The 13,817-nt window shown below is 33.6% G+C and overlaps 1 protein-coding gene across 1 annotated transcript in view; it reads left to right on the forward strand.

Annotated features, from left to right (window-relative positions):
• Positions 1 to 13,817, forward strand: part of LOC118199495 (uncharacterized) — a 99,962-nt gene that overhangs the window by 67,876 nt on the left and 18,269 nt on the right. Inside the window, exons 2-3 of the mRNA XM_035371376.2 lie at positions 470 to 701; positions 4,260 to 4,342. Coding sequence (XP_035227267.2) covers positions 470 to 701; positions 4,260 to 4,342 — 315 coding nt within the window. The remainder of the gene's footprint in view (positions 1 to 469; positions 702 to 4,259; positions 4,343 to 13,817) is intronic.

A 13,817-nucleotide genomic window follows, 5' to 3' on the forward strand; every position in this document is an offset into this window, starting at 1 on the left:
TGTCATGAGATAGTGATCCCTCTGGATATTTCCCGTTGTGAACGGCCATTTTTCTCGAATTACTATAATCGACAATAAGATTTCTATATTGAAATCGCATCTTAGTGTTTGACAGTATCACAGCCTCACGATCATTCTCATAAGCAATCGCCCATGCTGCAGTTTCCTGTTGTATATTTAGGGGCGCCATATTTTCTTACACGAGCTCAAGTATGCGGATCTTATTTGAAATGAAAAAATGAAGTTTTAGGTTTGATATACCACTCACCAGTTTCCTCTAATGTATGCACTAATACACTATATTCATTTCAAATATATTTCTGGCACCCTTTAATCGTTCTTTTATGCCTAGATATCGGTAGCTGTAAACAGTATAGTGTCCTGAAGAATTTCTTAAAAGGGTTTTGTAACTTCCTAACTAACTACTTATTGTTTTGCTATTAAAATATGAATATTTTCCTCCTTTCAGTTGGAAAGCATCCTTGGCCTATCATGGAACATTCTAGTCATTGTCGTCATGTCACACACGGATATCGACGATAACAACTGTACCATCAACAAGTCTGTCACTTCACAAAACGCTTCAGAAGACTACACCACGACGCCCGTGCCAAGTACGCAAGACTACAATCAAGAACATGGTACTCATTGGGACACTCTACGGTACACACTTCAGAGTAATTCTGCTGTTTGTCAAGAACGTAAGTCCTGTTCTTACTTAAACTGTTTATTTTGTTTACTTACTAAAATGTTTCCTGTCATGTGAATACTTTGGAAGCGTTATTTGTCATAAATTATATTTGTTTGTTATATTTGTTATAAATTATATTTGTTTGTTATATTGTAAGGATCTTAAGTTTTACTAACGTTTATTTTATTTTAAATCTTTACTATCACTTCTTATTTTCTACTTCCGGCCAGAATTATAAGCGTTAACGTATTTATGCAAAATTTGTCTGGCGAACGCCAAGTACTTAAGTTGTGGCTTTTTGCCAAGCGAGAGAGGAAGCAGTTAGTCGAAGCAGGCCGTTTACCTTAGAAGTTGTACTCAGTTGCTGGTTGCCTTCCAGGCCAGAGGTTTAATCCTCTTGATAACTTTAAACGTATTGTAGTGTTAGCAGTTCTCTATACTACATACGGCTTCCTGTTAATATAAGGCCAATCTTCCACGTTTATTATTTTAAAGTTAAATTAGAGTTTAGTTATATTTTTATATTCTTACGTTTAGACCACGAGTAGTGGGTCTTTGTATTCCGAAGTACGGAAATTATTGTAAATAGAGAAAAATAAAGGGTTTTGTATACCCTTCTTGTGTATCCTGTCTACTTCCCACAGTTATTGAACATAGCTTTAGTAAGCTCTCTGTTCCGAGTCAGGTCCTTGCATGTTCCCGAAGAAGTTAAGACGGAACATTGAACCTGATAATATTTGTATAAATTATTATTTGTTATAAATTGCTATTTGTTATAAATTTACCTGTAAACCAGCCTCTTCTTAGTCTATATTGTGCTGCAAAAGTTTCTCTACACTTTGATTCAAAAATGTCAAAAAAAAATGACAGCATTACATTGAGAGTAGGGCATTGAAGTTGCCCATTTACAAAGTAAAATATCGCATTTATTGCATACAACAGTAAATGCAGTTGAACACATTTAAGTACGTCAGTGTCTTAGATTCTCAAAGCAGGCCTTACTTCTTTAATTCAAAGTCTTGGAAGTGTTCTCCATGATTATGAAAGTATTGCTGCCCTGCTTTAGTAACCCTTGCCATGAAGCGATTTGGACTTGCTGGTTGAGAATCTTAACTTTCTTGTAGTCTGTTAACTATAAGTACTAATCCAACAAAATGCATTGCTGGCCATCCAAAATGCAAAATTATGATAGAATCATCCAACGGGTTTGAAATTTGCGGCATGCGTAGACGGCGATTAAGACATGTTAATGAGTAGCATCTGAGCGCAAGTGAAAATCATGTGCGCTAATAACGCCGCCTAGATGATTTATAAAAAGAAAGAACAGTAGCTGTTTAATTCCGGATTTGCGTGTTTTTGTCCTGTTCCGTTTTGCAATGGAAGAAACTTTTACCATGCGTTGTCGATGGGGTGGAGGTAGTAATTCAAGCGAGTATTTGGGTTTGACAGATGAAGAATAGTACCTTAAAAAGACTGCGGATTTACATAGTCCGAGATCCAGAATCATTCGCACTTCGGTGATTCTGGATTCTAGATCACCAGTTTAGTTGTATCTTGTAAGATGTAGTGATCTAGTAAGATGAGGCGCAGAAATTATGTAATTAAAACAATGAAACATTTATGATGAAGCATTTATGATCTTTCAGAGAATCAATTTGTTAAAAAAAAAGGCTGAATAGATGTTTGTTTTATTAAATATTTCTTTTAATGTAAGTTCTTCAAGTTATTTATTATACATCGCCGAGTTTTGTGCTTAAATTTGAAGATGAATATCTTATGCTTTCCCGAGTGACAGCACAGCTTTCAAATCGATGAATTTTAATTCAGAAACTTCTTAAATTCCCACAAAGTACGAAATAAATAGAAAAAATTCGAAATTCGGCCTTCGTTAGGGTGGAAGACTACGTGTGTTCAAAATTGGGTGTTTCTAAGATGTTGCCATTTTTTCACAATAGGAGAAATATAACACAGATCATTCATTATTTAGTTATATAAATTGTCAAAGCTTGCGTGGCCAGCTGCATAAAATAGTTTGAATAGTAACCTTCAGTATGACTTGTCGGAAGAGGAAAAAGTACTCATATAAGCAAGTTTCTGGGTTTGACAGATGAAGAACTGTAACTAGCTTATACAGGCTGTGACGTTTTGAGAAATGCTACCTTGGCTTAGGCGTTGCTCTATTATGTCGTTTAGCAAGTCTATTTAGTCGATGATTTTCAAACAAGTGGTACAGAATATATGACTTCCGGCTACGCCAGAAAAACTTAGGCATCCTGTGGAAACAGCATATACTAATACCTCAAGCACATATTCAAATCTTCTTTCTTTCAATGTCGGAGCATTTCTCAGCAGTTATTTCCAGATGTCGAAGCAATTTTACATGGCCTGCGAATACATTTTCCATAAATTAATTAACATTACTTTTACAAGCATTTGAAGAAATATTTATGATTTTAATGATTTGGAGTGCAATTTTACATTATTTTCATTACCAAAAACGGACGTAAGTGTAACGCTCAAAAAAGTCTAAAAATCGAGCTAATTAATTTACACTATGATATAAATCTTATTAAAATATTTGAAGACACAAATTTGATTAACATATATTCGTACTTGTCAAAAGATAAATGCTCCTCGTTACGAATTTTCGCGATAAGAATAATTGCTTTATTTTCAAGTGCATTTACATGTAAACGGTTTCTTCCCTCCCCCTCGGTAACTGGAAATTAATAAGAGAACAATCTCTCTTATGAGCACCTATAATTCGTGACTTAAGATATTTTCTAGTTGTTTTTCTCCAAGGTTACAAACGGTATCAAAATCGACATGTTGTATCTAAAAATTACAACAAACGATAAAGTTGTTTACAGTTATTTACATACTAATATGCGCTTTTTCTGTACGCGTCAAAGAAAAAATGTAATAAATAAAAAAAGAAAGAAAAGAGGTTATTTTTTCTGAAATGTTTTCCCCCTTTTGGGAAGTTTACGTAATTTTATTTTTAGTTTAAGTAATTTATTTAGTGTTTAATTCAATATATTAAAATTATTTGAATAAATTTCAGTTTGAAAATTTAATGTTTAGCTGCCAGTACGTTTTATTTACAAAGGTAACAAACAAACAGTCTTGTAGATACCAACCTCTAAATTTCAGACAAAAAATAAGCATAAATTTTAATTTTTCTTTACTTCATTGTTATTACTGTTTATGTGCGTTTTGACAAATACATTTTAAAAAATTTTCAATTTGATACAAATTTTATTTTTGCCAAAAAAAAAAAAAAAAAACTTCTTTTTGATTCCGGCCCGTTTTAGATTTTGCATTCGGCATACGTGCTGTTTGAGTTTGAGACCACTGTTGTACATTATTTGTCCAGTAAATATGACTTTCATATATATCTCTTGTTCTTCATTATATTGCTTTTTGGAACACCATTGATTTTCATGGTATTGCATTTAACGTATGTTATTAAACTTTTTTTCTAATAAACTGTTTGAACGCTATTTGTTAAAACATTTATTTATTTTTGCTATGCAAGATTTAAAAAATGACTTTTTTTTTCCCCCAGATCTATTTGAAATTGTTATCACTGCCCTCGTTTTGAACTCCTTCTGGCTCATAACGACTTTGGGTCTTGCAGTCGGTAATGCAGTAAGTACTTTTAGATATATCCATTTTTTTCCAGGAACTAACTTCGTTACCTTGAAGCTTTAACAAATTTTGAGTTTCATGATGATAAACTCTAGATATTGAGACTATAATACAGACTTCCAAAGCACAACAAGAATTTATTGAACTTAATATGAAGGTTTTAATGCTTCAGGTGTTCTACATAGCCCCCCCCCACGCACACTTGAGGATAATGCATTGAACGTTCATACAACAATATCAAACTGTCAGAAAAAACATTATTCAATATGCGTGTCACTGTGGATCGAATGTCGGTTACGTCGTTATAGCCTTCACTTTTCATGTGAAGTTTTTATTTTGAGGAATTAAAACTCTCACTTGGCTTCAAATCAAGAGAATATGGAGGGTTACTGAGAATTTACAAGTTTTTTTCACCAGAAACTGCACTATAACTCCAGCCATGTGACCGAGTACATAGTTGTGCTGCTTACAGCACCCCCTTCCTTACATTGTTTCCAGACGAATCCGTTGAATCCTTCCACAACCGATACATGACGATCAGATAAAACTGGGAATATAATCTGCCACTGTAGTAAGCAGCACTGATTTGTAAGTTGAAACGAGCCCTTTATACCAAAAAGGGCGTGTGTGTATTGAGAATACGGCAAAGCACACTAGGGCTATATGCCTAAGGGGAGGAATGCCTTCGTGGAGGACTTTCTAAGGGAAACTGCCTTGTATACATGTTACACATGGGGGAAACAACGAAAACGCCCATGCAGCCAGCCCATTCAGGGGATTCGAACCTCGGACCGAACTACCAGTGTTCAGCGATATTACCGCTTGCCCACTGGTGGGCTTACTGAGAATGGATGTGACTCAAGTCAAACTGATCAGTTGTTCCAAGTCACTTTGTCTGGTCCAAAATGTCAACATTAATCTTGGATAAATTTCTCTTTCAGCAAAGTTTTTTAAAAAATTTCATTTTTGCTTTGTTTGTATTATTTAAAATATGCTATGTTTAGTGATTAGCTGTAAAAAAATGCATATAACTGAGAAATCCAGTTATTTTCTTTTCTGTAGCTCAACTTTGCAATTACTGTAATGCAGCTAAGAGGGTATTTTTTTCCATTTATTTGTTTCAATAAAGATTATAAAATCAGATCTCTAAAAAAAACTTTATTAACTCCAAAATACAGAGTAACGCACCTCTAAAATGTTATTGGAAAATTTTGACATTGTGAAAATAATTTTTTAATTTTAATTCATTGTGCCTTAAATGCTTAAGAATTGGTTTGATTTTCTTCTGTTTTACACATAGTGCTTGCCTTATTAATATAGCAGAAATTCAGACTAATAAACTAATTAATTGATTAATTATAACTTCAATATAGCTTTGAAATCATTTTCATTGCTTGTACCTTTTTGTATTTTCATTTGATCTCCAAAAATAAGCAGAATTTAGCAAAATGACTCTCTCTTAAATCCTATTTTAAAATTTTAAATCATCTTCAAATTATATTTCATATACTGAGATTAATATATTGCTTTTGATATTTGAAACCCTGTTTGTTAATAAATATTTCATTTTATGTGAAAGCTTTTGGGCTAGTACTTTATTGCAGATATGAAGTAAAATACTAGTAGACTTTATACAAAATACTTTGGGTAGAAAGTTTAATCTTTTCTTTATTAGAGAGACTGTTTATTAGGTAACAATATTGTTATTCTTTCGTCAGGAACACATTAGAACTATTATAAACATGTGTATAATACACCCTGTTTCTTTTGTTCTTATGTATTATAGTTCGATAATAAAAATTTTTAGTTAGTGCAAAAGGAGAATTTTCTTGTCCATTGTAATCTCTTTTTCTCAGTATTAACACTTTGGCTGGCTTCCCAATAATGTTCAAACTTTTACCATCTGCTCACTTGCACTGAGTTTATGGACTGCTGTTTAAAATGGACTCTTTAAGAAAAAATTGTAAATTAAACTTTATCACATGATGTATATTTTTTCACAATACAGTTATTTAGAAAGCCATGTAATAAAATATTTTAATAATTCATTGTAAAACTTCAGACTGAAATGTAAATTTTAGAAAATTCTGTAAAGGTTTCAAAAATCACATACTTAATGCTAGCAGAACGGGTATACTTACATTACACCAGCTAATAAATGTTGGCAGATTGAATTCATTCATGTTAAACACTTAAAGATTTAACCCTGAAAACATATCAGCTAAATTTAAGGGGAATATGTTATCTTATTATTCTTAAAAGCCATGACATTTAGCTGTGAAGAAATTATAGTTTATAGTATAGCATTTGAATTTTGAAATATTCTGTGCAGGTTTTTCCATATAAAAAAAGAATGAATGTTTTTTACAACGAGGACAAGATAATACTTAATACACTAAAGTTTTATCCCATTCAGAGATTAATTTTAATCTTCATTTTGAGGGGACTTGAACTAATCACATTTGGTTAGATCTTTGAAACTGGCAAAAACAAGTTCGGAAAGAAAAGACAGACAGATAGTAAGAGAGTAAAAGATACCTGATTATACGGGAGCAATGAAAAAAATCTAACCTGTCTGTGCCCAAAAAAACTTCTTGAGAAAGAATGAGGTAAACTGTTTTCAAAATTATTTAGCGAAATATAAAACTTGGTTTTATAATTACCTTGGAGAGTTGGGAGGCTTGTAACTGTCTTCACTTGAAGTCTTTATACACCTTTCAGCCAATCATAGTATGGCATTAAAAATGCTGTTTTGCAGTGCCCTCGTTTTGAGATCGATATTTCAGAAAAATGTCATGTATGGAATGAAGTTTTGCAGCGAAGCATGTGTATGTTTGAAAGTAGTATGATTGAATGCTCTGGTATGAATTTCTAAATTGACGGAAGCGCTAATCCAGGGAGCAAAAATGTAATTTTAGGAAAAGCGAAGATGAAACCTGTGTGTACGAAAGCGTTTCCAAAGTTTTTGTGGTCAGAATGAAGAAATTGATTCCCGAACTTACTAACAGAAACATGAAACAGGATTCTAAATTCTGTCAGATGGCTGGAATGCATGTAAATGCCTTCAAGATAAAGCTTTACATACCTTATACCCAGTCATATTTTGACATTTGAGAGCCTTATTTATAGGACTCACGCAATAATTTGTGAAGCTCCATTAAAAGATCTAAATATGAAACTGACCACTCGTGTTTTTAAATGATTTCATTCCTTTTCAAGCGATCATTCGGAGAAATATGTCATAAATGACATGAAGTTTTGCAGAGAGAGGCATATATAGGAATGTGTGTGTGCAATAGTTGTAGGATTGGATATTCTAGTATGATTGTTTAAATTGATAAAAGTAGAAATATAGCTATGAGAAACGAGTGCATGAAAATGAAGGCAATGAGCGAGGTACGATTAGTTTTCCACGTAACTTGTTGGAGAAAGAATGAAAACGGTCTTTTAAAGATTGCGAAGAGAAATATAAAACATCATTCTGTAATTGTCTCAGATGGCTTGAAGTCATGTAATTATCTTGAAGATTAGGGTTTATACACCTTTTAGTAAGCCATTGTAAGAAATTTTGGAACTCCTAGAGCTCACATAAACTCGATTCAAGGTTTCTGAAGCTTCATCTCTGCGTGGAACTCACTACCCATCATTTCATTTCTTTTGAAATTAAATTTCAGAGAAATATTGTGGGTGAGACGGAACTTTACGGATAGTGAGATGTGTAGGAATGTGTGTGTATGAAACTTCTGTGATTGGATATTCTGGCATGATTATTTAAATTGATGAAAGCCAGTTCAGAAACCAAATATATAACAGTAGGAAAAGAGTCCATGGAACTTGGCTAAATGGAGGCATCGAAAAAGGTGTGACTGCCTTTTTCCCCCGACCTTATTGAGAGAGGAAAAATGAATGAAGGTCTTCTCGAAATTATAAATCCCTTGCCGTACAATTTGAGTGGCAAGAGCTCGTGCTATAAGCGCCAACAGAGTCTCTCACACGTCTAGCCATTTCACGATTTGGCTGAGCATTTAAAGTGGAAACAACTCCAGCATCAGTTATGTCCAGAAATTACACGCTTTTCTGAAAAAGTTATGGTAGCCGGTTATATTACAGAACTGCCAAACGTTAAAGCTCTATTGCTGAACTGCCAATTATATTACTGAACTGCCAAACTGAAACTGACTGCTGTTTCACTTAATCAAATAGGCAATTCTATTGTTTATATTTAATCTTTGTGTTCATTTTTAAGCTACAATATGCTAGGAAGTTTCTTGAATCAAGTAAAGGAACGTTACAATCGCTAGTTTTTAACTTGAGCTATTATTATACGTAGTGCAAAATTTTCGTTTCATCACAGTCTACAGGAAACCAAGTCTCGTCTATTTTTAGTGTTATATTTAAATTGTTTGCTGTGTAGTTTGCGTATCGTTTTCCCTCCGTGACAATATTTTCCTAAAACGTATCGTCAAATATTATGTTCCAGATGTCCAATTCCTTTTGTTTTCACTTGACTGACTGAAAGTTGGCCACTATTATTCCAGGAATCTCTGTGTATTTCCAAGTTTTCTTTAAAAAACTATAGCTTTGTTTGTTAATGATTATTACGGTCTTTTAAGTCGGTATCATCTTCACTAACCAGTGTCTTACAGCATTTTAGTACAGGAAATAAAATGTCACTATTACTATTTAAAATATCTATCAAATCATTATAACAATGTCAGCAGAACTTTCACTACCCTTGTCAAAGCTTAATATTCTTTTTGAAGACATCTCCAACATTATCTAATATTCAAGAAAATATATCTTCACATCTGAACGCGACCATAAAAATAGTGTTTGTCGTGTGTAGCCCAAACGACGTACCATGCCTCTCACAGATTATTTACTTTTAACCCGATCGACTTATCGCGTCTCTCACGCAACATTATGAGGCTATAGTTTAAGAGAAATATCAAGCAGGATTCTGTAATACTTTCAGATGGCTCGAAGGTATGCCATTGTCTTCAAGATGAAGTTTTATACACTTTTATGAGTATGGCATTTATAAACCCTGTTTTGTAAGGCTCACACAAACTCGATTAAATATTTCTGGAAGTCCATTAAAAGATCTCTGCATGGAAATGACCACTCATGATTTAATTTCTTTTGAGATTACTATCCCACAGAAATGCGTCACGGATGATACGAAGTTTTGCAGACAGATATGATCAGGACTGTGTGTGTCTGAAAGTACTATGCTTAGATGGTCTGGTACTAATGTTGAAGTTCAAGAAAATGAATTCAGAAAGAAAAAACATATAACCGAACTAAAAGAGTGGAAGCTATCTATCTATATGAAGGCGCTGAAAAAGTTCCGTTGTTTTTCAAAGCTTGTTAAAAAACAATGAATAAAGTTCATTTCGAAATTATTAAGAAAAATATAAAGCATGTTTCTCTCGTGCCAGATGGCTGGAGAGCATGTAATTGTCTTTGAGATAAAGGCTATGTTCAGCTTTAAACCTTTTACGCTATAGCATTTCAAAACCCTCTTTGTAGGGCTCAAACGAACTCTATTAAAGGTTGGTGGAGCTACATTAAAAGATCTCTTCATGGAACTGACTACACATGATTTGATTTCTGTTGAGATCAACGAGTCCGAAAGAAGTCATGGATGGGATGAAGGTTTGAAGAGTATGCTTGGAAGCAGTATGATTGAAAGTTCTGGTGTGAATGTTGAAATTGATGAAAGCACGTCCTGGAAACAAACCAACGGGGGAAAAGAGTGCTGGAACTATGCTACATGGAGGCACTGAAAGAGATATGGCTGGTTTTTCTACCAAACTTCTTGAAGAAAGAATTGAAAACTCTTCTCTGATTTATTAAGAGAAATATTAAGAATGGATGGTTCTATAGTTGTCTCATACGACTGAAACGCGTGAAATTTTCTTCAACATGAAGGCTTTATACAATTTTCGGTCAGTCATAGTATGGAATATAAGAGTGTAATCATCGTATGGAACCCCTGTTTATAAGACTTGCACACTCAAGGTTTGTGAAGCTCCGTTAAAACATCTTTGCATGGAACTGACGACACATGATTTCATCAATGTCTCGGAGAAATAGGTCATGGATGGTGTGAAGTTTTGTAGAGAGGGGTATATAGGAATGTGTGTGTATATGAAAGTAGTATAAATTTGGGTTTGGTGTGATTGTTGAAATACACGAAACAATATCGGAACGTATAACCATAAGTAAAAGATTGAATGCTACCTTGATGTATGGAGATATTGGAAAAGATAACATAGCTTTTTTTCTTCCCAAAAGTTGTTGAGGAAACAATGAGAAAACGTATTCTCTAAATTATTAAGAGGAATCTAAAGCAGGGACCTGCAATTATCTCAGATGGGTTGGAGGTATATATGTGTCTTCAAAATGAAGTCTTTATACAACACCTTTTAACCAGTCATAGTAGGGCATGTAAGAACTCTGTTGGCCCACACAAAATCGATTTCTTTTTTCCAGAACTCCATGAATAGATTTCTGTATGAAACCAGCCGCCCGCAATTTCGTATCTTTGAGATTGATGTCTCAAAGTCTGCCATGGATATGAAGAAGTTTTGCAGAGAAAGCTGTGTGTATTTGAAAGTAGGTGTAATTGGATTTTCTGATGGGTTTGTTCAAATTGATGAAAGCAAAAATGTTGCTAGTAAAAGAGTGTACTCCTGACTCGGGGAATAGACTTGAGGTAAGTAATAACAGTAAAAACGACACTACTTTAAAACGTTTGGTGATTATTATATCATTTAATGATTATTACTATTTGATGTAGTAGTTAGTCATTACTACTACCTCAAAATTTACTGTTGTGATTAATACTATTTTGTAGTAACACTGTATAATGTCAAGTCGTTTATAGTAAAACCAAAATGAAATTAATTAACCTATATCGATAACTTTTCAGAATTTTAGGTAACACAAACAAATGATAGGTTGTTGCCTCTCACGCATTTAAAGTTGGGGAAAACCACTTTTCTACTTCATAATCTGTATCTGAGCTCAAAATACTCTTCTTCACCCATTTTAACTCTTTTTCTTTTTTTTTTTTTGGATTTTTTTTCTTTAACCCTACCCTTTAACTGATTTTCTCTTCTTTTTTTTTATTTTTAAGTATCTCTTCGTGTTAGTTTTCTAATGTTTCTTCGTGTGTAGCAGTAAGGATGACATTTCTTTTTCATCGGCCTCTGTTAGCCTGCTTCCGTGGTAACTTAAAGAGGGATCTAATCTTTGAAATTGAAAAATCAATTGTTATATTTTGGAAAAGAAAACTAACCAGAAAAAAGTACTTTGCATGTTGACATTTAAAGAGGAGAGTAACTACATGAAACAAAATCTTGGAGCATGTTACAATTTGCCCCATCATATGTTTTCGGACATTTTTGATGATTTATAAGACTTAAAACTGGATTAAAAAGCTAAAACCATTTTTCAAAAAGATCAATTAACTTATTTTAAATCAAAAGTTTACAAAATATGTTTTTCCAATAAACTGGATAAGGCAAGGCACGTGTGCGCAGTCTCTCATTATTCGTTTTGGCGGGACCTTTAACTGTGCTTATATAGCTGGTCCCGTCATAAAAATCAGGGTTAATAGAAATTCTGGTAACAAAATTTTAAAATCCACTGCGTAATGTGCATATTACTACTTACCCCTCTTACAACTAGCCCCCCTAGCTCCTCTGTTATGAAACTAAATCACCCGTCAACAGTGGTTTAGAAGTTCAACGGACGCAATCTTCCAAATTTCAAGAGCATCAGAAATTCGGATAAAAATTTTACACTGATGACCTTTTCGAGAAATGGCAAGATAGATTCTGATGTGAATCAGACAGACAGCATATCAAGAACTGAGTCTTTCTCTTACAAGCTCATGACATTGATAATTTGAAGGCCAGAGTAACACAATTTATGTCAAATATAGACCAAATGTTGAAGGAAACGTGGCAATAATTGTTCTGATCTGAATTTCTCCAAGCTATAAAAGTGGTGTGCGTTGATATTTACTTAAGTTAGACTACTCATTTAAAAAAAAAAAAAAAAGTTGCAGCTACCGTATTTAAAAACTCTATATGTGTCTAATAATCTGCATGAAGTAAAGTTTTGTAATCAATGAAAGACTTTTAATTCACCCTGTAGATGTATATAAAAAAATCTGATGTGTAGACCACATGACTGTACGGAATATTAAATTATATGCATTTTTTCTTGCATTTCATTTAAACTTATTGGATTGAATTAAATCTACTTCGCCGACAGCGCATAAACCACAATAGAATAAATACATTCTTTAAATTTCACTCTAGTATTTGTTTACCATAGCAACACTCTGGCGCTAAATTCACTTAACAGTATTAGAATTATATAACAGTTAATTTATATATTTCGTTCATATTATAACTCATAATGCACAAAATTTATATCATTTAAAGAATAGAATTATCTAATCGTTGCCACATGTTCTATTCAAATACTATAATAAAGCTAGAATGATGTATAAAAGAAATTAAGCAAACAAAACAAAAAAGAACAGTATTTCACAGATGATTGAGTATTTCTTATTTAATTAATTCAGTTCTCACTTCGCGAGAAGGCAAAAATACATAAAAACTCAAAATATCTATATTAAAAATTACGAAGTAAATCTTAAACACTTATTTCCTCGAAACAATTCCAGAAAGGATTAAGCATGATTTAATTGGCAATAATAAATGAATGCGTTATCTTTGTTGTTGCAAAGCTAAGTTTCTCTAGATTGGCAACAAATCCACTAGTCTTTTGTTTCAAATGTAAACATCAATGGCCGCCATAAAAAAAGGCTTAGCGGCACTTAGACAACTTAGACAACACTTGTTGATAATTCTAAAAATACTGCATACATATTTACTAAAGGCATAAAAACCTTAACCGGAAGATAAAAACAACATAATACAATCATTTTTAAAGCAAAAAATGTACAATTTACAAACATATAAGTGTGTGTGTATTTAATGTGTGTGTGTGTGTGTATTTAATTATGGCAAAGCACACGAGGGCTATCTGCCTAAGGGAAGGGATGCCTTCCTGGAGGACTTTCTAAGGGAAACTGGCTCGTATACACGTTACACATGAGGAAAACCACGAAAACGCCCATGCAGCCAGCCCGTTCGCGGGATTCGAACCTCGGACCGAACTACCAGTGTTCAGCGACTTTACCGCTCGGCCGCTGGTGGGCCAAACATATAAGAGTAAAGAAACTGAGATCACTGAGCCGGGTAACAGAGTATATAATATATACGTTTGGGCCGGCCGATTGCAACCAAAATACGAGGTGCACATCTACATGTTATAGCAGTCCTATATACAAAATTTCAACGTTCTGAGGCTACTCGTTTTTGAGTTATGCGAGATACGTACGTACGCATGTACATACATACGTTCGTACAGACGCCACGAAAAATTCTCT

The sequence above is a fragment of the Stegodyphus dumicola genome, chromosome 4 (assembly GCF_044657685.1).
Source record: "Stegodyphus dumicola isolate Sdum_Otavi_A_Nest chromosome 4, ASM4465768v1".
NCBI lineage: Eukaryota > Metazoa > Arthropoda > Arachnida > Araneae > Eresidae > Stegodyphus > Stegodyphus dumicola.